Source organism: Equus asinus, chromosome 1, assembly GCF_041296235.1.
Source record: "Equus asinus isolate D_3611 breed Donkey chromosome 1, EquAss-T2T_v2, whole genome shotgun sequence".
NCBI lineage: Eukaryota > Metazoa > Chordata > Mammalia > Perissodactyla > Equidae > Equus > Equus asinus.
In genome coordinates, this window is record NC_091790.1 from 193,094,098 (window position 1) to 193,119,823 (window position 25,726).

The 25,726-nt window shown below is 44.8% G+C and overlaps 2 protein-coding genes across 2 annotated transcripts in view; both read right to left on the minus strand.

Moving 5' to 3' along the window:
* The window catches only part of PARP12 (poly(ADP-ribose) polymerase family member 12), a 38,338-nt gene extending 34,031 nt beyond the window's left edge, over positions 1-4,307 (minus strand). The window contains exon 1 of the mRNA XM_014859197.3: positions 3,198-4,307. Within this exon, the coding sequence (XP_014714683.3) occupies positions 3,198-3,964 (767 nt within the window). The 5' untranslated portion in view covers positions 3,965-4,307. The remainder of the gene's footprint in view (positions 1-3,197) is intronic.
* Positions 4,308-18,601: 14,294 nt separating this feature from the next.
* The window catches only part of KDM7A (lysine demethylase 7A), a 91,952-nt gene continuing 84,827 nt past the window's right edge, over positions 18,602-25,726 (minus strand). Inside the window, exon 20 of the mRNA XM_044775597.2 lies at positions 18,602-25,136. Coding sequence (XP_044631532.1) covers positions 25,042-25,136 — 95 coding nt within the window. The 3' untranslated portion in view covers positions 18,602-25,041. The remainder of the gene's footprint in view (positions 25,137-25,726) is intronic.

A 25,726-nucleotide genomic window follows, 5' to 3' on the forward strand; every position in this document is an offset into this window, starting at 1 on the left:
TTGGAGTCATTCTGACTCCTCTCCTCTCATCTAGTGGAGGTGAAGGACATAGAGATGACTCTGAAATGGAGTGGGAAGTGCAAGGTCAGCTGTGCTCAGAATACATCAGCCTGGAGAGGAGGGGCACCTGAGCCTGACGGAAGTGGGGAAGCAATCAAGGGAGGGTCCCTGGAATGTATAAAGCCTGAGCCAAATAGGGTTGAGGAAGATCCAGGCAAGGAGAGAAGGGAAAAACATTCTAGGCAGAGGGGCTAATAATCTGGTGCCGCCAGAGCCAAATATATCTAATCATTACAATGATGGCTGCTAAAACTTGTTGAGCATTTACCACAAACCAGGGATTGCTTAAATGTTTTGTGAGTTAACTCACTCAGTCCTCAACAAGCCTAGGAGGTGGGTGATATTATTATCCCCATTTAGCAGATGATGGAACTAAAGCTCAGATATAAAGTACAGTTGTCCCTCCAAATCCGAGGATTCAAGCAACTGATGACCGAAAGGACTAGGATGGTTGTGTCTGTACTGAAAATGTAGACTTTTTTTCTTGTCATTATTCTCTAAACAATACAGTATAACTATTTACATACTATTTACATAGTATTAGGTATAAGTAATCTGGAGATAATTTAAAGCATATGGTAGGATATGCGTACATTATATGCAAATATTGCACCATTTTATATAAGGGACTTGAGCATCCCCAGATTTTGGTATCCGAGGGGATCCTGGAACCAATCCCCCAGGGATGCCAAGGGACAACTGTAACTTGCCCAAGATCACCCAGCTAGCAAGAAGCAGAGCCAGAGTTGAAACAAAACAGGCTTGTCCTGGGCTGTGCTGTTGATCACAGTGCTTACTGTCCCCTAAGCACAGGATGGAAGTCAGGGACCTGGGACCCTTCCCAGCTGTCACCAATGGGCAAAAAGCAAGTGATGAGCTACTTCTGAAACAAGTGACCCTGCGGTTCATGAAGACAAGGAGAGTCTCAGGGAAAAAAGCATAGAAAATGCAGCCAACCACACCCACTCTCCCTTATGCCACCCAGAAACAGTCAGAGAAGGAAGGTTCAAGAAACTCTCCTGTGTAAATCACAAGGAAAAGGGAAAGGCGAAGAATGAACAAGAAAACTCAGAATCATGTAGGCGAGTAAACACCAGATGCTCAGACTTCCGAGACAAATAAAATCTGACCCCCAAATTTTGGGAACTAGCCTAAGAATAGGGCTGCCATCTCTATTTTACCAAATCCGGACATTAACAAGATCCAACAGTTATCCTCATCATTAGATCCATCCATCCACCATTTATTGTGTCTGCCTTCCTCTCTGGCTGCTGCTCCTCATTCTCCCCTGAGATGCCACTTTCCACCAGTCCCCGAAGGCCTGATTTCCCCAGGGTTCCACCCCCAGACTCCTCTTTGGATCTGACCCACTCCTGGAGCCATGGCCTACACCACCCAACAACTCCCAAACAAGCACCTCAGGGCCCTGATCATCCTCTCAAGCTTCAGACTCAGATAGCTACCCCCCAGGGCAGGCTTCAAAACAAAATCCTCTCCCACTCTCACAGCCAACAATAAGAAAGAAAAGTAAGAGTCATCACTCGGTCAACAATAAGACACAAAACAAAGTCATCTCAATCAACAATAAGAAAGAAAAGTGAGTCATCACCTCTCTCATACTCTGTCACCATCTCACCGACACCCCATCTCTCCCAAATTTCTCACAGATATATCTCTTCTTCTTAAAGCCTTATCTGGGCATTGGAATATTCTAATCTAGACATTTCTGGGCAGCTGTTTCCCAGGGACTACATTTCCCAGCCCCTCTCCAGCAAACCCCGCTGCCACCGCCCCGCATCTAGGCAGGGTTATGAGACAGCTTGTGGTCCAGGAAATGTGGGTGGAAGGTTATCTACCACTTCTAAACCTGACCCGTAAAAACCTCCCTCCAACCCTCTATGTGCATCTTCTCCACCTGCGCCCGGGACCGGATACCCAGAATGGGTTGAGGGGGTAGAGTCTAGGTCAGCCAGCCTGGGCCCCTGAACGACTGCATGGATCAAGGCCCCTACCCCATGCTGACTGTCGTACCTGACATGAATAAGAAATAACATATACTGCCTCAAGCCAAAAAAAAGAAAAGGAGCTAATTCTTCTAGATAACCAGATTAGCTTTCGAACAGGTCCCCATCCCATCCTCCTCTAAATCAGCATCCACACCACTAAGAATATCTTCTTAAAAGACAGACCTGACAGCTGCTCTCTCCTGCCATCTGACAGGCCCCCATCACCTTCAGGGTGAGGTTCAAATTCTCTAACATAAGTCTCATCAATCCACTCCACAAATCTCCCTGAGCACCTGCTAAGTGCAGAGGACAGAGCTAAGCGCTGGGGAGACAGCCAGCCAAGGCCAAGACAGCTGGGGCCCCTGCCCTGGCAGAGTCTAGTTCCACTGGTGGGAGTGGGAGGATGTGATGGGTGCTACGAGAAAGGTAAACAGGAAGATGTGAGGAGAGGAAGAGGAAGAAAGCTCAAAAGGAAAGTGGCATTTGAGTTGAGGCCAGGATTCGGGGGCAAACCAGGACAAGTGTTCCAGGTAGAGCAAAGGCCGCCAGATGAGCCAAGGCTGAGTGTGTTCCAGGAGCTCAAGGAGGGGGCGAGGCTGGAGGACGGCTGGGACCAGTTCCCCAGGAACCTTGTGGGTAATGCAAAGGAGCTTGAGGTTTATCCCAAATGCAGCAGGAGCCACTGCCGGCTTGTAAGCAGGTGAACAAAAGAGGTTTTAGAAGATTCCTTCCCGCTGCTGGGCAGGGAAAGCCCTGGGCTCAGCGGCCATGGAAGGAAGCGCTGGAGACCGGGGCGTCGTGGAGCTCCAAGAAGCCAGACGCAGCCCCTTTTCTTCTGGAGAGTCCTTCCCTCCTCCCACCCCACCCCGATACTGCCACACCTAGGGTGTCCCAACCCGGCACCGCGCTCTAAGTCACTCTGAGAGCCTAGAGAACACCGCTCGACCCTGAGACGCTCCAACAGTGGCAGGTATTCAGCGGGAGCTCAATAAATGTTCGCTGAAGGGAATGAAGGCGGAGAGGCCAGGGAACGGCCACCTAACTGTCGCGCCAGAATTTAAGAGGGCCCCGCCCCCGTCCCGCGGCCCACACCCCGCGGGCGGCCGTCGGGCCGCGGGCTCGCCGCCTTACCCGGCCCTCAGGAACTTGCAGGCCCCGTAGACCAGGAACTTGCAGAGGTGCAGCTGCGCGCAGAGCCCGGCGCAGCCCGGCTTGGCGCTCTGGTGCGCGCGGCACAGGCGCAGCGCCGAGGCGGCCAGCACCACACGCTCGGTGGCCGCCGCGCCGCCCGCGCCCGCCCGCGCCGCCACCACGAAGCGCCCGCGCTCCCGCAGCAGCCGCTCCAGCGCGTCCGCGCCGACGCCAGCCCGCACGCGACGCCGCAGCTCCTCCAGCTCCAGGGCGCCGCCGGCCGCGCACAGCACCTGGGTCAGCTCGCGGAGCGCGGCGGCCTGGGCCATGGCCGCGGCGGCGGGGGGCGCTGGCCGGCGGGCCGCGGACGGGAGCGACGGCGGCGGCGGCCGACTCGGGCTGGCTGAGCGGCTGGCGAGGGGTGGAGACGCCGGCTGGAAACGAAACCGAAAGCTGCCCAGGCTCGGGGTAAAACAGAAGCCGGGCGGCCTCGCCACGCCCCCGGGCCCGCAGCTGAGCGGGGCTCGGCGCCTTCCGGCCTCAGGGCCGCCAGCTGTGCGCGCCCGCCCGCCCGCCGCAGGGGTCATGCGGCCCGTCGGAAGCCCGCACGGGCTGCTTCGGCTCCCCGCGGACCCATCCGCCGGGCCCCAGAAGTGCTTCTCTGGGCGCTGGACAGAGTCGCAGTCGCTTCCCCGGCGGCAGCGCCCGGCGCGGCCCCGAGCGCCTCCACCCAGATGCTGAGGTGGGGCAGCCCCGGCCCGGCGCATCTTCCTCAGGCGGAGCAGCAGGAGCGCTTCCCGCCAGCTCCCGCGCGCTTCCGCCGGCGCGCGTGCGGTGCAGGCTGGGACGCCCACCCGCGACCCCGCCAAAATGTCGCCCGGGCCCCGCGCGGCCGCCCCGACGGCTCCCTCCAGTCCACCGGGACAGGGCACCTGGGGCCGCCCAGGTGAAGCCGATCGCTCCGAATGGCCAAACGGGCTCAAATGCTGCTTTATCTTCAGTGCGAGCAGCGAATCTCTTCTTTTAAATATACAGGGGTGTTCCTTTCAAAAAGCAAATCCGTTCCTTCTCCCCCTCCCCCCCCCACCCCGCTGAATAAAGGTTGAACAGATATTTAAAGACTGTTCGGAACCTGGGGACGCTCTGAAGCGTTGATGATAGAAATTGTGAATTGTTAGAACCCTTTGGGAAAGTAATCCCGGAATAGCTATAAAAATGTTAACTGTGCGTGACCTTTGACCCAACGATCTTTCTTCTAGGAATCTTCTAGAACTAAAGGAACAGTAAATAAGTTATGTACAAAAGTGTTTATGTGGAGGAGTTAGGGTGCTGGGAGCAACGTGGTGGGTTGTTACCCAGAGTTTTAATACAGCTTTAACAAGCATGTATTAAATCTCTGTCTATTGACCTAGAAGGAAAGCCATGCTGTGTTGTTCAATGAAGAAAGAAAGGTGTATAGAAACGTCTAAATCAATAGTGAAAAGAGAATGCTATTTGTGTGTGAATGTCGCAAGATATTTTTGAATGAGCATGGAGAAAGCTAAGGAAGGACAGACTATGCTGTTGGCATTAGCACTGGCTGTAGGAAGTATGGGGTAGGAGGAACTAGGAAAGTGGAAAAGAGAAGATGAGAGGCGGAAAGATTGTGGAAAAAATACGTAGAGTACTATATTAAAATGAACATAAAATTCTATTTATAATACGACTACAAAAATGTAAAAATCTATTAAGTGGATGGATGAAGAGCAGACAGTAACATGGACAAATGAAAATGAATTAATTAGGGGATGGGGTGAGGAGAATTTGCTTTTGGGTTTCAACTGTGGTTTTTGGAAAGACTTAATTGTGTAAAAAGTGAATTTTGCATTAAAAATTTAATTTTTAGGGGGCCAGCCTGGTGGCATAGTGATTAAGTTCATGCTCTGCTTCAGCAGCCCTGGGTTCGCAGGTTTGGATCCCAGGCGTGCACCTATACACTGCTCATCAGCCATACAGTGGTGGCATCCCACATACAAAATAGGGAAAGACTGGCACAGATGTTAGCTCAGCGACACTCTTCCTCAAGCAAAAAGAGGAGGATTGGCAACAGATGTTAGCTCATGGTCAACTTTCTTTACCAAGAAAAAAATTAGTTTTTAATTTAAAGTTATAATTAGGGGGCCTGCCCAGTGGCGCAGCAGTTAAGTGTGCACATTCCGCTTCTCGGCAGCCCGGAGTTTGCCGGTTCAGATCCCGGGTACGGACATGGCACCACTTGGCAAGCCATGCTGTGGTAGGCATCCCACATATAAAGTGGAGGAAGATGGGCATGGATGTTAGCTCAGGGCCAGTCTTCCTCAGCAAAAAGAGGAGGATTGGCAGCAGTTAGCTCAGGGCTAATCTTCCTCAAAAAAAAAAAATAATAATAATAATAAATAAAATAAAATTATAATTAATTTTAATTATGTTTTTATCGTTGTCTTGCAATAAAATAACACTTTTTTTAAAAAGAAAGGAAAGGTGATGTCAGTGAAAATAGTGTAATAAGGACCTCAGAAAGTTTGCCCTTCCATACAAGCAATGAAAAACTGGCAAAAATGGTCGGAATCAACACTTTCAGAGCTCTGGAAATTAACCAAAGTCTTGCAGCAACAGCATTTAGTCAAGAAAAATGGCTTAATCGAAGTAAGAACATAAAACTTCGTAGCATTCTAATTTTCCCTAGTCTTAGCTCCTCCTCCCCAGCTCCATGGCAGCCTTGAAAAATAGCCCACCTTCCTGGTACCTGTACCAGAGAGAGCAGAACAGGACTGGAGCTCTTTCAGAGCCTCAGTCCCAAATAAGTCATTATTTGACCTGCCTAGTGTTTCCCTGCACGCCCCTCCTGAAAAGACTTGTATTTACCCAACTTCACTGGAACTAGCCTAATCCCAATGGCTTCTGCCCCCGGGGGAGGTGGGAGGGGTGGGGGTTGGGGCAGTCGTGGTTTGCTGAATGTCTTAACATCAGGACTGGCTGAGGCGTTGGATAACAGTTGGAGCAAACAATAAACTAACCAAAAAGCTCAAAAGGAAACCTGAAGAAAGAGATGTCCACTGGGGCTTTGAAAAGCTCGAACATGTTTCTAGGAATCTAGAAGGCCACACGCATGCCTCTTTGGTTCCTTCCCTCGGAAATCACAATAAAAGCTTTGCCCCACATTTTCCCCTCTCTCCCTGTGCCGCTTGGCCAACTTTGATGCCTCCTCGTGTGGCCTGCATGGTGTCTCAGCCTCCTGTTTCCAGAAGTCGGTGAGTATAAAAATGTCTTCCTTCGTAACAGTCATTTCTGTGTCTGCATGTCTTACCATACCTGATTAAAACAAATCTTGGGTACCCTTTTAAAACATAGATCATGAAGGGTTTTAAGATAGAAGAAGAGTTAGAGTACACCTACGAAGTCTCCAGTGGAAGTGCCCAGCAGGCATTCGGATCAGTGAGTCTGGCATTTAGAGAAGTTATTACTAGAATTGTGAACATATAGATGATTTTTAAACCTACAGGACAGAATAAGATGACCCGATAAGAGAGTGTAAATTGAGAAGAAAAGAATTCCAAGGACCTGCCCCTCTAACAGAGAAGAAGAGACTGCTAGAGTTTAGAAGGCTAAGAAGGAGCAGCCAGTGAGGTAGGAGGAAAACTAGGCAAATAGAGAGGTATGAAAGCCAACTATTTAAATATTTCAAGCAGGGATGATCAGCTATGTTGAGTGCTATCAAGTGCTAAAACCAGTGCCACATGTTGTAGGTTTTTGTTATATCAGCTCCACACTTTCAGATGCCAACTTCTGTTTCAGTTAGTTTTTGATGTGTAACAAACCACCCTAATACTTAGTAGCTTAAAATAACCACAATTTAGTATGTCTTGTAATTCTGAGTTAACTCAAGGGCTCAGTTGAGAGTTTTCCTCCTTGAGTAGGTATATGGCCGCAAGCCCAGCTGGGCTAGGGTGGCGGGGTATCGTGCCAACAGCCTGAAGAAACGACCTGGAGACTGCAAAGGAGACATATATGTTTATTGGGACTGACTTACAGGGAGAGTGTCCAGTGGCGGCTGGCTGAACGGAAGTGTGCACCCACAACCGGCCCCTAAGAGAAGCTTGTTTAAGTAGGCAGAGGAACAAAGGCTGCATGCTTGCCAAGGGAGATCATCCCTGTATGACCTGCATTCCAAGGACCAGAGCTCCCCTTCCTCCCTCCTCGGGACCTTGAGGGTCTTGGTGTGAATTATCCCACGAGAAAGCAGCTGGGTCGGCCAAGCCCAGGACTGCTATCACCGTGAGTGTTGGTGTGTAGCCCAGATAAGAAGCCTCAAGGACACATGGCCGTTAAAGGGGCACGCCAGCTAATGCCCCTACATAGGTGGCTACATTTAATGGGAGCTTAGCTGGGGCTGAAACATACAAAATGGTCCCTCATCCTCCAGGTTCTCTCTCCACATGGCCTATCATCATTCAGAGGTTTGGCTTGAGCTTCTTTGCAACATGGTGGCCAGCTTCTAAGAGGGAGCATTCCAGGAGAACAAGCTCCAATGTGCAAGTACTTATCAAACCCTTGCTTGCATCATGCTTGCAAATCTTCCACTGGCCAAAAAAGTCACATGACCAATCCGAGAGTCAATGTGGAAGGGGACTACACAAAGGAATCCCGGAAGGCATGGCTCACTGAAGGCTACCAACAGGTGACCAAAGGATTCAGTGATGTGGATATAAGAGTCAGAGTCCCAAAAGGAAATATTCCGATAGGAAAATACAAGAAGGATTTACTAAAGGGACTATTTACAAAAGTAGGGGCAGAGTTGAGGAGAACCACAAGGAATAATGCAGTAATCTGGGCCCAGTGGCAATGGAGTTACCACTCAAACATCTGTAAGGATGAAAGGAGGCAGCAATTACTAGATTCCAGAAGAATTAAGATTTGTAATTCCCTACACCTTGAAAGGAGCAATGACCTTCAGTCAAAGGACATAATCAGCCTTGCAGGAAGAAGCAGGAAGAAAGCCAGGGGAATTAACTCCCAGGCCTTACATTCCTCTCTCCCTCTGACGTCCTGGAGCTCCCCATTGGCTAAACCCACTCAGAGGCCAAGGGTAAGGAAGCTCATTGATCTACTCCATACAAGTCCTCAGGGGCATAAAGCAGAGCAGAAAAGGATGGATCTGGAGGCCTAAACAAAAGATACGCACACCGTGAATGCCACCTGTCAAGAATAATGGTAAGAACAAAGATTGGAGTGGGTTCAAGTGTGAATGAACAATGAGGAAGTGAAAACAACAACAGAGAGAATATTTATAGGAAGTTTTGCTGTAAAGGGAAGCGAGGAAGGTGGTGGTCACAGCTGACCCTGCTACAGAGAGGAGAGGGATGTCTGGTCAAGGAAGTTTTTTGTCTATCTTTATTTCAAGATAAGATAATCATAGTTCATGCATAGTTTTATTCTGATGTAAATGATGCAGTGGGGAGATTGCCGATGTCAGGTGAGGGACTAACTGCAGGAGCAAGGAGGGAGCCTACAGTGCAGAAACGGGGCGATCTGTTTGATAGGAACAAAGACACTTCTTTCATATCGGGAGGGAAGACAGAAAGGAAGGGCGTAGCATGGGTGTGTTTGGATCTAGCCTTGTGGGAAGATGAGGGGGGGCTTTGTACTTAGTTGCAGAGTGTCTCCCCCAAATTCATGTCCACCCAGAAACTGTAAATGTGACCTTGTTTGGAAATAGTCTTTGCAGATATAATCAAAGTGAGGTCACCCTGGATGAGGGTGGGCTCTAACCAATGACTGGTGCCTTTATAAGAGGGAAATTTGGATACAGAGTGACATAGACACAGGAGAAAGCCATATGACAACGGGGGCAGAAATTGGAACAATGCATACAAATCAAGGAACGCTAACTAAGGATTGCCAGCAGTCACCAGAAGCTAGGAAGAGGCAAGGAAGGATTCTTTCCCAGAGCCTTCAGAGGGAACGTGTCCCTGCTGACATCTTGATTTCGGACTTCTACCCTCCAGAACTGTGAGAGAATAGATTTCTGTTGTGTGTTTTTTTTTTTTTTTTTTTGAGGAAGATCAGCCCTGAGCTAACTACTGCCAGTCCTCCTCTTTTTCCTGAGGAAGGCTGGCCCTCAGCTAACATCATGCCCATCTTCCTCTGCTTCATACATGGGACACCTACCACAGCATGGCGTGTCAAGCGGTGCCATGTCCACACCCGGGATTCGAACTGGTGAACCCCGGGCCGCTGAGAAAGGGAACGTGGAAACTTAACCGCTGCGCCACCAGGCCGGCCTGATTTCTGTTGTTTTAAGCTCAGTTTGCAGTAATTTGTTAGGGCAGCCCTAGGACACAAATTCTATTTTCTCAGTGAGATGTGGAAGAGGATTACAGCAGAGGGTGCGTCTAAAGCAGGGGCTAGGGAGGGATATGACCTAGGGATCGTATCTTGTTTCAGAGAATGGAAGAGCAAATTTACCAGGAAAACAGGATTGCCAGACAATCTCGAGTCCCATTGAAGTTTGAGGATCATAAATTTAAACTTAAACCTGTCAACATGATTACGTGATTGGTTCTCTCCAAGAGTTTCGTTGCTTTTGAGCTGCAAAGAAGCTGAGTTCAACTTGGATTGGGGTTTTGCCTTTTGACTACAATGGAGAGAGATCAGGGCAAGTTTTTGAGGGCCTCTGCAAAGGAGAAATTGTCTTGATAGATCATGGAAACCAATCTGGGTATAGAAGGAAAGTGAAGGTGAAGGGAGTGTAAGGGGGGAATACGTGACACATAATAAATAAATACGTACATAATAAAGACAGACAATAAACAAATAATATAAATAACAGTGAAGACATAGAAAGTAAGAGTTGGGAGGAGAGAAGATGGTGTTGGAAAGTGGTGACTGGAAACATAATAGAGGCTTGCTTATGTGGAAATTAAATCCTTACGTAAGGAGGTGAAACTGTTATTTTGAAATATCCCTATACTGTTTCTGGGCAGTAGCAGTCCCCTTGGGCAGACCACATTTGTTCTGGGAACACTCACCGTGTGACGCCTTTCTAGTGTTTATTATAGGGAATTTGGGAGTCCATTGTCTGAGCAACTACAAGACAAGACCTGCTTATTTGTGGCTTGACCACGCTGCCCTCCCAATGGCTTGCATTACACAGAGCTGCTCTCTGCGGGGAAGGGGAAACCAATTTCCCCAGGGGCTAAGGAACTGCCAGGGAGGAAAGAGATAAGAGTGCAGCCATTCTGTTTCAGGTCCAGTTCCCCAGAAGCAGACCCTGAGACACTGATTCTTGTGCAAGTAATTTATTAAGGAAGTGCTCCCAAGAGAAACTGGTAAAGGACTGGGAGACTCCAGAGAGGTAATGGGGAGAAGCCAGCCTCAGCCTGAACACACAGGGGAGTCTGGAATGCACAGTGGATTCTCATTATTCATGGGAGTTATATTCTATAAAGTCAACATGAACACTGAATTCGTGCGTACTGAATTATGGCTCCTGGGGGAAATACAGGGTTAGGTTCCTATGAGCCTCTGTTCACATTTTTGGCAATTGATGAATGCACAACCTTGTTTTATGTGTATCTCTGTTTAAAGACACCTTATCTAATATATATTGTTGATTTATTAACATTGAACTCATAGCCAACAGCACTATTTCTCATGCCTGAATGAAGCTTACCTAACACGCATTTTCTCCATATTTGCCAATACGGAATCTGTGAATAAGGAGGGTCAACTATAAATGCTCCTCTGAGTTTGTCCCTCCTGTGGACTATCATTCTCCTGCACCATCATCCATCCAGCATTGGCTAAGGCCTGTGGGGAATGGGCTCAGGGGCAGGAGTAAAGCCCCGTGCCCTCTGGCTCTCTGCACCAGCACCTGGGCAAAGTGGCTCCAGTAGCAAAGCTTGCAGATGAGTGCACAGACGGGGGAAAAAGGATCCAAGGGCATCTGGGCAGAACAGTCAGTGTCCATGGCACACTCTGTGGTTTGGGTCATGTGAACATCACTGAGGGTTAGAGATAATCCCCATGGAGGAAGAGGAAGTCTGCACTGCTGACCAGACTCAACACGAGGCATGGGGCAGCGTGTGACCCCGGACCAGGCTGCAGTGCTGTCTCAATGACTAATACATTGCTTATTCCTTGGCTATCACCCCTGCTTTGACAGAAGGGACCTTGTCTTTTTCCCATTGACCTCCCCAGAGCCTAGTCAGCACCTGATATTCGATAAATGTTTCAGGAAGGAATAAAGACAGCTCTCATCACCCATAATCCCACCACCCAGATGGAACCGTATTCAAGCCTGGGGATTTCCTCTGGACAGGGGTAGGGTGCCAAAGCTTCATCTGACCTACGGTAAAGAGATCATTTCAAGGGTTGTGAGCAGACCAATGACTCTGTAAGAAGCCCCATTTTGTGGCTGGCCTGGTGGCACAGTGGTTAAGTTCGCATGTTCTGCTTCAGTGGCCCGGGGTTTGCTGGTTCGGATCCTGGGTGCAGACATGGCACCACTTGGACGCATGCTGTGGCAGGCATCCCCCATATAAAGTAGAGGAAGGCGGGCATGGATGTTAGCTCAGGGCCAGTCTTCCTCAGCAAAAAGGGGAGGATTGGCAGCAGATGTTAGCTCAGGGCTAATCTTCCCCCCCCAAAAAAGTCCCATTTCTTATGCACTGGTCACCGCTATTGTGATCAGGGGACTCTAAGTAGATAGTGTAGTGGTAATAAAAATGTTTCTCCTTTTTTAAAAAATGGTTTTTTAAACTTTACTCTTTGAGAGTTATTGTTTGTATGTGTATGACTTGATCCAGCAGTGTTATGGGTGGAATTGTGTCCCCCCAAAATTCGTATGTTGAAGTCTTTACTCCCAGTACCTGAGAATGTAGCTATATTTGGAGATAGGGTCTTTAAAGAGGTAATTAAGTTAAAATGGGTTTAACTTAGGGTGGGTCCAATCCCATTAGGGTGGGTCCAAATCCAATATAACTGGTGTCTTTATAAGGAGAGGAAATTTGGACACAGACATGTACAGAGGGAAGACGGTGTGAAGAGACACAGGGACACGACGGCCATCTACAAGCCAAGAGAGAGGCCTGGAGGAGAGCCTTCCTTCTTGCTTGGCCCTCAGAAGGAACCAATCCTGCCAACACCTTGATCTCAAACTTCTAGCCTCGAGAACTATGAGAAAATAAATTTCTATTGTTTAAGCTGCCCAGTCTGAGGTACTTTGTTACATCAGCCCTAGAAAACTTAGACAAGTAGCCCCCAAACGAAAGAAAATGGGCATACCTTTACCTCCCGTAGGCAAGAAAACCTCAGAAGAGACCAGTCTTTAGAGTGTCAAAAGTCTTCCCCAACCCCACAGATTAGCCAAAGTCCACCTTTGTACCATCCACTCCCCAATATTACTATTCTTGACAGAATAACTCAGATTTTGAGAGAATCACTGCTGGTGGTTATTGTGATATTGAAGGCTACCTCCTGGGGTGAAATTGGTCCTTTCTCGGTAGAAGGGGTTGCTTTTCTCAAGAGGTGGGTGTGGAATTTTTGAAGAGTAGAGGATTTGTGCTAGTTTCCATTTACCCCTCCAGGTCCACTTTCCACTCTCCTCTACCCTACTGTGTGCTCCCAGAGGCTGACCTCTGTGGACAAAGTTAAGAAGCCTTCTTGACTGTCCAGCTTCCAGTAGGACCCACCAGTGGAAGGTCCTGGAAAGAGATCAGAGAATGAGGCTGGGGTACTCACCTCCCTGGGTAGTTCACTATATCCTTGTGCCAGAGGCCACAGCTCCTGTGGGAGGCCCTCTCCACACAGCTCTTCCTCTGCGTTCTAGTGACTTCTCCTTTCCCTGATCCTTCAGGAGTGGTAATGGCTCCTCCTCTCTGATGTTAGCCCCCAAGATACCTTATCATTCCTTGATGCTTTCCCTCATCCCTGCATGCTCATTTGTAAATAGTCCTTTTATTAAATTCTTCCCAATTATGCAATTTGAGGGTAACATTAGCATCTTCCAGGGAACCCCAACACAACACATACTGAGGAGATGTCCCCTCTTAGGGACGTGGAAAAATTAGGTCTTGAAACAGAAGCAAGGCCAGAGAATAGGGTCTTCCTGAAAATGGTTCATTTTCCCTCGGGCTGTGAGGGATAATCATATTTAACGGACAAATTAAAAGTCTTCTCCTAATTCCTTTCAACTACCCAAACCCTTTGGTAATGCCTATTAGCATTCTTAGTTCCAGGTGTGGTACTGTGGGAGGCTATACTGTCTGTAAAGGACAGTATAGTCTTTCCCATTTCTCTCCTCCCTCTGCTGAGGCAGCATGGGCTGATGGAACCATTTATAGAGCACAGCAGAGTCCTAGGGATCTAGGTAGAGACCTGACATAAAGTGCGTGGTGACCACAGAAGCAACAGGAAACAGCTGCCAAGGCGTGACTCAGGAGCAGACGTGAGGCAGATGTCTTCACTCCAGATCAATCACAGCCCAGCGAAGCTCCAAGGGACGCGGACTGATAATACAGTGACAAATAAAGTAGCACATCCTCAGTCAGTTCCCACTGCGTGCTTAGCACTGTGCAAAGACATACAAGGTCCAAAAGCAGGGACCTCTGGTCTTTGTCCTCAGGGTTATTCTGATGTAATTAAGAGATTAACAGATTGAAAAAAAGGAGACAATAATAACAATTACCACTACATTTATTGAGCACATATGTGCCAGGCACAATGCTAAATGCTTTACATGGGTTATCTCGTCTGCTTTTCATTAACAAGCATATGAAGTTGAAGCTACTATTATACCCATTTCGGAGCTGAAAAAACTGACACTCAGTTGAAAGGGATTAAGCAACTTGCCCAAGGTCACCCAGACATTAGGTGGCTCAGTTCTCAAGGCCTCCAAAGTCCTGGCTGTAGATCTCTTAAGAATAAAGAAATTATAGAATAAAGTGATTACAGGTTCACCCTTCCTCCCCTCTGCTGGCTGGAGGATCCAAGCAGCCATCTTGGATCATGAGGTGAAAGCCATATGCCAAAGATGGCAGGCCAGCAGGATAGAATAGATCTCGGCCCCTGACAACTTCGTGTAGTAGTCACCAGTCTTGGAATGCCTACCTCCAGCTTTCTATCTTACCCAAGCCATTCGTGTTTTGGGTTTTCTCTCCCTTGCAGCTGAATCTACATCTGACTGATACCACGTCAAGAATTTTGGTCTCAATCCTAAGAGCTCCCATGAGAGCTGCAGTGAGGCTGTGGTTGGTGGTAGCAATCAAGAGAAGGTGGACTAAAGGTGTTAGGACAAATGGACAGGGCTCTGTGAATCATTGGTTGGCGTGAGGAGAGGGACAATTGGAGAACAGCACATGGGAATCTGGTTTGGACAACTGAAGATTGTGAGGCCTTCACAGGGAAGCATGTTTGGGACAGAACGTGGGGATTTGGGATCTGATATAGAGCTGTAAGGTGTCTCCACCAGGTGGCCCCAGCTAGCAGGACACATGGATCTGGAGTTGAACTAAGCCTGGAACTTCCGTTCCACTCGCCCTGCTCTGGGCCAGGATCCCCTCTCTGACTGGAAACCTTTACAGCTCAAAGACTCTACGCTGCTCAGCGTACTGATATGCTTGTCGACTCCCAGGCCAGCTGTGTGATTTGTCTTCCATGGCGCGCTCTGCTGAACCCCTGAGCGATTCCTTCCCTGAACATCACACTGCTCAGGAATTAAAGCAGAGCAACAGCACTATGAAGGCTCCTGCTTCAAATCTTTGTGGAATCGAGTAACTCTTTCAGAAAGCACCTTTTCCTTTCCTTTAGGTAAAAAAAAAAAATCCTTTCATATTTAGATACCACCTGATTAATCTGTAGTTTTCCACATTAACCATTACTATATTATATATTTTCAAAGCAAGGCACACCTATATACACTAAAGTTTACAAAGCAATTACAATAAAATTTTAAGTTTTAGGTCCTAAGTGAGCTATATAATCACGCAGTTTATCTTATTCAAGAAAAATCTCGTCTACCTTCTTTTTCTTATTGTAAAGAAACTTGAAACATCCATTCATTATAACACCATATCAGTGAGTTTCTACAGTTCTTAATAATTGACAGAAACAGGATTCTAAAATCGTATAGGGTTCTCTTCCCATTGTTCTGCATTTCTCTTTTACTCTCTTCTACCTCCTCCCTATCTCGTCCTACAGCTAGAGAGAGAGGAAGAAAGAATCATGACAATGAGGAATATCCTTGTTTGTTAGTGTTTATTCAATGTATTTTTAGTGAGATTTCTGCTAAACTCTGGGAGGTGCTCATGATAGGAGAGTAATATATACAGTTCTAGCCCTAAACTCAGGCTAGTGGTTCAGACAAACGAACAAGGAACAAGTACATGCTGCAGAGAGAGCAGTGTGGCAATGGAAACACAGACAAGGCAGAGAGCAGGGGAGGAGGGGGTGTTTCTCAGCCAGAGCCCCGGGTGACCTGATCTGTGTCCCATTCAGCATCCCTGACCCACCCCGCCTTGCTAGGCCACTAATGGAGCACTGTGAGCCAGACAGCCTGATTCCTGAGGGGTGTGAATAGGTACATGGTGTAAGCAGTGTGTCCCTGGGGCAGTAAACCATACCCAAGGGTAGAATGCATTTGTCTTTTTAAATTACAAAATTGACACACTATTTGAATTAGAAAACAAATCCAAAAAATGTAAAACTGAAGTGTGTGCAAGGGCCCAGCCTCAGTGATGTCACCATTCCAAGTCCATTCCCCAGAGGTCACCAGCCACCGCTAACTTTGCGTGTATTACTCCAGAAACTGAAGAGTATCTCAAGTTCCCTAGGTAGGGCAGCTTCTAGAATAAATGCTTAGGGGAAGGTCAAAAGCCATTTCTTACTACTATTGCAAATCTTTTGTCCCAGGTTATATTTGCCTTAAAAAACAACTTATGGAATTTACAGATGTTACTTTCTGTTTTTAGGGCCTTCATTTTTTTCTTCCTTTTCCAACTCTGGCATAAAAGAGAAGAATTTACAAAGTTTCAGAATTAGCACTTTATTTATTTTGGTGAGGAAGACTGGCCCTGAGCTAACAGCTGTTGCCAATCTTCCTCCTTTTTATTTTCCCTCCCCAAAGCCCCAGTACATAGTTGTAGGTCATTATAGTTCTTCTATGTGGGACGCTGCCCCAGCATGGCTCAATGAGAGGCATAGGTCTGGGCCCAGAATCCAAACCAGCAAACCCCCAGCCAATGAAGTGGAGTGGGCAAATTTAACCAGTTTGCTACTGGCCAGCCCCTCAGAATCAGCACTTTAAAACCGTATAGGGTATTTCTGGGACCTAGGATGGAGAGAGCCCAAGCAAGGAAGGGAAGAATGGGGAGCCCAGAAGTGAAAGATGAGGAGGTGGGTGGTAAGGAGTTTTGGGGGCTGGGAGAGGAGCCAGGCTCTGGAAGGCAGAGCCTCAGTGTCAGTGCACAGCATGCAGAAGAGGGCTCTTCCTTCTCCTTCCTTACCTGGACCAAGGCACTGACCAGAGCCGAGGGGCAGAAAATGACGGCAGGAGGGGCTTCAGTGGGGAGGGTAGAGGCAGCCAGAGAGGAGGCTGTGCTGGCTCGCGGAAGCCACTTTCAGGGCTGTGCTGGCACAGCCTCTACTCATATGCCAGCTCTGTGAACTCCGTCTGGGAGTTCATGTTAGGTTCACACATTGTTAACAGTATTGCATGTCCCTAGTTCACATCCTGGTCTTCACTAGAAAGTGGGATCCTAGACGATGAACAGCATTCTTTCCTGTGTGCCCAGTCCCTGGGAAAGTACAGACCCAAAGTTCAGTTGAGCACAGAAAACTTCTGCAAGAAAATATATTTTCAATCCAAAATGGGTGCTTACAAAAGAATTTTTAGAACAGAAAACATTCCTAAGGGTCATCTATTCCTTTTTAATAATTGAAAGTATATAATAATTAAAAATAATTAGAGAAAGACAATTCAGAAGAAATAACACAGCCTTTAGAGTTAGGCTTTCCCTGAAAATCTCAGTTCTACTTACTAGCAGTGTGAACCTTGTCTTGTTATTTACCGTCTCTGGCCTCAGTCTCAGCTATGGGATGGGGAGCATAGCACCTACCTTGTTGGGTTATTGTGAGGAAGAAATGAAAACATGCCTTGTACAGTAAGTACTCAAATGGGGTAAAATTAAAAAAATGAGGGCTTCTGTTCAAAACCTTGCCTGCAGCATAGCCCGATTCTTCCAACTCTAAAATGAGGGGTGGGGAACACCCCACATCCCACAGTGACGGATGTAGCTCAGTCTCACTACTTGGTGGAAACAAAACAATCAGGCCAAAAGTCTAAGGAGAGTCAGGTCCTGAAAATTAATGCATGATAACAGACGAGCTTGAAGAAGGGTCAGCATCCCTTTGGTTTACAGATAGTACATGGATTTTTACAAAAGAACAGACTCGTTCCGATTTAGATTCAGTCAGCTGGACGAAAGCAGTCCAGTAAGGAGGAGGAGGAGGAGGTGTAACTGTGCTTTGGGTAACACGCTGGGAAGAGCTGAGCGCATTTAGGTATAGGAAGAGCAGAAGCCTCTGGTCCTTCTGTCACCAGGGTTTCCATGAATCTGCCCTTGGGTTCCTCCAGAGTGGACTCTGCCCACTCCCTGCCCCCTTAGGGCCCTCTCCTGCCAAGAGGTGCTGCCCCAGTGCTCCTTCCTCCTTGGTCCACGGCTCCTCTCTCACCTGCCCAAGGCAAGGCCTCGCCACACTCAGATCATACCAGACTTGGCTCTTGGGCCCCTCCAAGGCACCAAGTCCACAACAGAACTCGTCTTTCTCACCTAACTTGCACTTCCACTCTAGGTGGCCAGGTCATGGCAGCACCTTACTCTCCCTCACCTCTCACCTCTGCCATAAGCTCCTGGAGGACTGGGGCTTTGTTCTGTTTACTTCCGTAGCTCCAGCACTAGAACAGCACTGGTACACTGCAGGTGCTCAATAAATATCTGTGGGCGCCCAGGTTGGGGACGAGTGCCCTTAAATGTCCATCAGTGAGCACCCGCAGCCGTGGCTGCAGCACAGCCTCATCTTGCCAATTGCCCTTTCATGTTCTGTCCTCTTTTTCAGCAACTGCTTCTCCAGCAACACATCCAATAAAAGAATAAGACACACTACTTTCCACATTTAAGTCCCCAGAAAGAGGAAGGAGCGTAAGTTTGACACAATTTTTCACATTCTGAAATAATTCTCCCATGATTTCAATAAGCAGAAAAAGGGAACAGAAAGTCAGAATTGGACATAGAATTCAGATTTTTTTCTTTCAGACACATTTTATACAACTTTCAACATTTGTACTTTCAAACAAAATGAGCAAAAGAAAAACAGAGTTCCAAAAAAAATCAAAACAGAAGTAATACAATTTTAATTTTAATATTTTAAAATACAGAAATTGGAAAGTAAGAATACCAAATACAACTTTAAACAAGTCACTTGTCCTCCCCTATAATAACCAATGTAAGCTACTTAAAGACTTACAAATTTAAAACAGAAATGAAATAAATACTGTACACTTTCCCTGCCTGCAGGCAAAAGATGGGAAATACTGCTATGAATCGGAAAAAAATGCTCTTAAAGCTTCAGCATCCCACTTCCCAGCCACACCCCACTCCGTTGTCACACAGTGTGCTTCTGTATTCAAAGGACACACATGTGCACACACACTGACTGCCTATACAAACAGACAAGACACTACTCCGCAGACACCCCAAACAAGAAAGGGTAACAGTTGCCTTGGACCATGGGCGTAAAAATCAGTTAAGGAAAGTCAGTCAGGCTAGCAAAACATTACTACAAAACTAGTAAATACCATAGCCAACAACTGTCCCCTTTTCAAATTTCACAGATTTAAAACTCCTAAAACCAATACTACCCCTCCCATCACCACCCTCTTCCCCCGCCCCACCAAATCAAACCTGCTGAAGCACTGGCAAAGTTAGACCTTTCACAGTAAAGGTGAACATTCATATTATATAATCTCTTAAAATGAACCTTTTCACCCTCTTTCCACAGCATGAAACTGTTATGGCTTAATTTATATTAAAAGTAGAAAAGTCTTTTCGGAAGGAAACACAGCCTGCAAAGATGCGTGTGCATTTCCTGGTCAGTGCTATTTCATACCTGGTAACAACCGCATGACTTGCTTTCGCAGTCAGAAGCTGTTTTTGGAAAAACTGAGGTTATAGCTTTTGATTCAGTCTAACCATAAATGTAAGGCCCTTAGTTTGGTTTAGGTTTCTTTTGCAAGATAAAATAACCTTGGGGTTCACTTAGAAAGTTACACCGTAGGTCCCTGACTATAATGTGGAAGTTATATGTATGCTTTGTAAAAATAAAAGGCTACTTATGAATCTTAAAGGGAAGAAATGATTCTAGGCGAGGAATCAACTCACATATTACACTTAATGCTGGTAAATTGGTACCAAACAAAAGCTACCAGAGAAATATGAGAGTATGTCTGGGTTATTTTATTCCTGCAAAATATTATATATTCCAGCACTTATGATCATTGTTTTGGTGAAAAATCTTGAGGAAAAACAGCTGACATTTTGAAAAGGAAACGGCCAAAATAAAACTGGGTGGAGGCAAGGCTTATCTTTGTGATTAAGTTCCATTTAGGACTGCTTTCTGAAATAAAGAAAAGTGAGTTCAGAATGTCACAGGTCTTGCATAGGTAAACTACTTGGAGGTCAAGGGCTACGTGGTAGCCAGGCTTTATTAGTGAAATAGTGCAGAGTGGATAAACTTGGAAGAATCACTGAATAGTTTCAAAAGGGTTTTAACAAAAAAGTCTAATGTTGCATTTGTTAAGACAAAGCTTTAGGACATTAGAAAGGGCACTAAAGGTGAGAGGGAGACTTTAAGGGGTAGAACGCAGGTAAGTGAGTATTATTTTCCCCTACCCATTAAAGAAAAAAAAAATACTACAAAACAGTAAAACCACAATCAATCACAATAAGCTAATTGCTTTGGAAACAGGCATTTGCTTCTTAATGACCATAATTTTAAAAATTTGTTTATGTAAGGGATATCAAATATTTGAGTTATGGCACAATGTTCACTGAAAAACAAATTAAAATAAGGGAAGGACTTTTAGTAAGGCTACATATTAAATTACATTACGTCCAACAGCAATGTAGTGAGTATCTCCCTTCTTCCCCTTCTTTCCAGCTGGCTTCTAGGAAGCATATCAGCCACCACAGGAAGAGCAGAGGCTGCCGAATCACAGAACAGGGGCTGTGTTAGGAAGCGAGTACCAGAGGTCTAGGATCCACTGTGACCCAGGCCCAGTCACTGCCCTATCTGGGTTTCATTTGTCTCCCTTACTTACTGGTGACACTCTTTTCCTAAGCTAAAGATCTGAGGCTCAAGATTGCTTTAGATGAAGGTCTAAGGCATATGAAAATGACTGGTGATCTTCAGCTTCTCTTTTTGGAGGGAGCAATTAGCTTAACATTTAATGAGAAAAATGAATTTTTTAAAAAATTTCAGATTTACATTATGAAGCCCTCATCTCTTAATAGGAAATCATAAAATGCCTATACACTGCAACAGTTACTTCCGGCAGTAGTGTACTGGGCCATACACTCACTCATCGACTCCTTGGGGAGTAGTCTTATCACCACAGAAAAAATCTTTTCTTTTGAAGATGTCCAGTTGAGCCTCTGCTCTTCCATTACCAGTGGGTTCTCTCTCTACCCAACAAGCGTTGTTAGCCAACCCTGAGCTGTCTTTGTTGACTTCCAGCTCTCTAACCACCTTATTTTTTCCCCCTAGTTCCATGGGTAGTTGGTAAATCATTTTAATTCCATGACTTATTTTCCTTTTATCTAGTGCCTGAAGAGTATGCAGAATCTGTGGAGCATTACTGTCCTAACTCCTCTTGAGAAAAACCGAAGTCCATCTTCCAATTACTTGAAATCGTCTTAATGGTTACTCGAGGATAAACATGCTACTCTTATCCATAAACTATCTCACTACTTCTTCTTTCACTTCAACCACTGATTTTGATTTTAATTCAGCACCTTGTTAGAGATTCTTCAGATATTTTAGGTAGCATGCTCTGGGCATATATTTAATATGAAATAAATTTTATGAGTAACAGCAGTTTTCATTTAAAAATGCATATAAATGTGCATTCATTAATTACTAGTTGTAAATTAAATAACGATAAGGTCTCTGCAAGTATGAAGTGTCAATAGATTAAAGAATACTTTTCTTTACTGCATTTTTATCCACACTTACAAATGAGAAAACTAAGGCTCAGAGGGAATAAGTGACTTATTCAGGGTCACATAGCTGATATATAAATGGCAAAACTTGGACAAAAACCCAGGTCTTCTGCTCCCTTCCATGCTACACCATGCCTCTCTATTACCAACATGAAATTATTAGCTTTTGAAATATTTTTTAAAGTTTAAAAATTAAAAATGTTTTATACTTCCATTTCTATAGTTGTATAGTATATCTCAGTTGAAACTAATAAAGTTATGCCTTTTTTTTTTTTCCAATGAATGGGTCCTCTTTTGCTTAAGTGTGCTTAGAAGTGAAAATAATACTGCTTATGTCCTGGAGAAGATACCTTCGAGGGCAGAGACCACAACTTCAACTTTATATTTCCCCACAATACTAAGTAGTGTTGGGCACATAGTAGATGTTTGAGAAACACCTGCTGATCTCATATGAATAGAGTTCATTAAAAAGGTAATAATTAGGATTATTAAAAAATAGAACAGTATTCTAGCTAAGTGTTTAAGTAGTGATAAAGATGGGCTTGTTTTCTCTCTGAGTTTATAAGATGATTTTGGTCAGAATTCTCAATTTTGTTTGCTTTAAAAATTAACTGCTTGTGAAGTTCAATGGATTTCTAGGATACTGAACTATTATAAATTGTCAGGTTTGTATTGTTTACATCATTAATCAATACTGGAGAGCATATTATGATGTGACATCATGAATTACAGTACAGTGGATACTAAGTGAACAGAAGTCACTTATTTGAATCAATACAGGAAAATTATCTACTACTACAATTAAAATTGCATATATTAAATCATAATTGTTTTATCTATTTCTATTTGCTTATAACTAGCTAAATGCCACTACTGCTGTTTTCCTGTCTAAGTTGCAGTGTCTGTAGGTAGTACTGTTTATAAATGAGACTGAGGGAAAGACGAAACGTTGTCTATTACAGTTGAGTCCAGATATGGGCTGCAGTCACCTCCAAGTTCAGGCATTTCCTTGAGATAAAGGGATGCATCACAGCAAGGACCTTTACAAGAGGTTTGACTAGGAAAGTCACTGGATGAGTGGCTGAATTTCTACCAACTCAGAAAAAGATACATGTATTCTGTTTTAGTGGTTATATTACCTTACTGGAAGTTTTTTTTAACTTAGCCAAGTAATGAGCTAAAACTGCCAAAAACAAATCCACAGTACCTTCACTTAAAAATTCCACATACTGGCTACTTAAAATTAGTATTTACCGGCCTAAGTACACAGGGTGGACACTGGCCACAATTTTAATTCATAAGAATAAATTGTTTTATTCTAATTTTTATAGCTAAAGAAAAAAAGTAAGGTAATTAAAAATACTTAGAGCTGTGAAAAATGCAAAGAAAACAAAAGAACTCAGATGATGATGTAGCTGGAAAAAGAAATTATAACTTTTACTTCTTAAACCAAAACAAAAAACATGTGTACTGTAACACTAAAACAGTGTCTACAGAAAACTAAAACATCACAGTAATATATTGTGTGGGGAAGGTGGGAGAATTAGTCAAACCCAAATTTTTGACATCTTGAGATCCAACGATCAATCAAATAACTGACTGTACCCATCTCCTAACTAGTTTTGGCCTAGTGTAGAAGAGTTTAAGTAGGCCATTTATAGACATTTAGTATTTCCATAATAATTCTTCTTCCTGACACCCAGATAAGACCCAGACTTTGGTCCAGTCACTTGGACCAAAAAGGCTAATTCATAAGCTATTTCATATTTATTCCATGAAATATTGGAATGAAGATAAAGTAAGAAATATTTCTCTCTGAAACTACACATTTGAATGCAACCATGAAAGACGATGGTATAGATTTTTTTCTTAGCTCTTCATGTGATACTTAATACAGAAGGGAAAGTCCCACTACTTTGCTGAGCAAAAAAAAAGAAAAATCTATAAAATGGCCACATTTCTTCTCCAGAAAAATAAATTTTATCCTATTTGCCTATATTTTCTTTGTAGGAATTTGTAAAATGCTCTATTGTCAGGATTGGGAATATCTCCATCCCACTCTCAGAAATCACTTATTTTTATGCCGGGGGGGGGGGGGGAATGGAAAATATAAGCTATTACGAGCAACTGAAAACTGGCATTTAGTAAAAACTGCATAAAGGAGATAAATGATTCCTTAAAGCTCAACCAGATATTTAACCTCCATACGTACTGGTTAAGTTGGGATAGATGGAAGAAACTGCAAGAAGCACCCATATTAAATCCGTATATCTGAGATAATTCTTTAGAAGGCTAAGAAATAAAAAGCTAAACACACACACACACACACCCAAAAGATCTACTCCAACATGCTTGCTTCTATACAACTTAATATAGTATAGTCCTATTAGATTACGGCTTATTATGCAGATTTGAATATACTAAGTCAAATCATATTTCATATTTTCCAACAAGTTAGGTACACAGAATAAGAGCATCATAAAATATAACCTCTGTGGCAGGTGTTGGTCCTGCCCTCCAACACCAGCAGTATGAAGAAGGCCCTCTGTAGTTACAAATGTATTTGAAAAACTACAAACATGACAACTTAACCAAACTTATAATACTTTTCCCACAAGTAGGAAAAAGATATTAAAGCTGTTCTCTTTGGGACCCAGATATCAGCAAAAAATGAAAAGCAAGAAGCCTATTGTTATATTTAGAAGAAAACTGCAATGTCAAATGAAATGAGAAATGTGGGATCTTTATGTAGTTCCTACATATTGGCTACGAAAGTGTTTCCCTGCAAAGAGAAGAGTCTTGTTGTGTCGTCACAAAATGCTGGGGAGTGCAGAGGCGGGGGGGGTATAAGGTAATCAACCAACCTGGGTAACAGTATGCACCTTGGATGTTAGCAAAAGCGAAGCTAATAGCTTATAAAAAACACATGAAATATATAAAATAAAATGATTTTCATATACATCTTAATTTAAAATAATTAATGCATCAAATCCCTGTTTAAGACTTTAACCTGAATATCAAATTTAAGAGTCCAGACTAGTTACTGTTACCGTGGCTCTTCCCCACATGTAACACACACACTATCAAAAATAATTTAAAAACCTTCACATTCTTAAATCTAAATTAGTGAGATATTTCTCCAGAAATCTTCCAAATAAATAGCTTAAAAAAGAAAGAATTTAAAAGCTGTTAACTTTAAAAAAAAAATCTGTTAAATAAATTATTGATAATTCTTTACCCTACCACTGAAAATAAATCAAGACACTACCAACAACAAAATGAAATTCAAGCCCTGACAAGAGACCCTTTCCAGTTCAAGGTCTCTTTTTAAGGTTCTACCCTCCTTCTTCCTCTCCCCCCACCAGGTCCAAACGGTTATTGCTGAGTGGGTGTGGCACAGTGAAAATGCAGCATCGGTTCACGTTGTTCTTCAGGCAGTGTTCTCTACTGTACATGCAGACTGCTTCAGGCGGGGGCACAGCGGAAGCTCCAGGCTCCTGCACCCCCAAGACTGGTCTCCAAAGGGAAGAGTGGCCACAGCAGCAGCTCCATCACACAAAGAAACGTGCATGGCCATTTCTGTTCAACTTAAGGATCTTCCCAAGACGTTGCTTGGCTGTTGCCATTCCTTTTTTTGGACGTTTACCTATAAAACACCAACAACAGTGTAAATCATAATGAAAGTCATACTTGACAGATGGCACCTGGAAGACTTTAGGGAGAGCAACATGGCAGGGAAGCCTTTTAAGTGTTCTGAATGGGCAAAGTCACAATCTTGGAATTCCACTGTTTAAAACCCTTCCACCATCTGATCACACGAGAGATAAAGGCCCACCTCCTTCACAAGACCTACAAGGCCTTTCCACAGTGTGATCCCCCCCATCTCTTCAGCATGAGCTCTTACCATATCCTGTATCAAACTGTGCTTCTGCACCAAAACTGCCTGAAGTTTCATAAATACCCCATGGACTGTTTCTCCCCTTTGTGCCATAGGTCATACTATTTCCTTAGCCTTCAATGCTGTCTGTCCTGTCACTTCTCCCAACTCAGCATGGCTAACCCCTTACCATCCTTTTCAGGATCTACCTCCTCCTCCAGAAAGCCTGATCAGAAAGCCCTGATGCTCAGGGTTGACTGAGGAATCCTCCTTCTGTTCTCACAGCAACCTGTGCATACCACAATGACCATGCTGTCCGTAATGCATCAGGCTGTAAGCAACTTGAGTGAGAGACTATG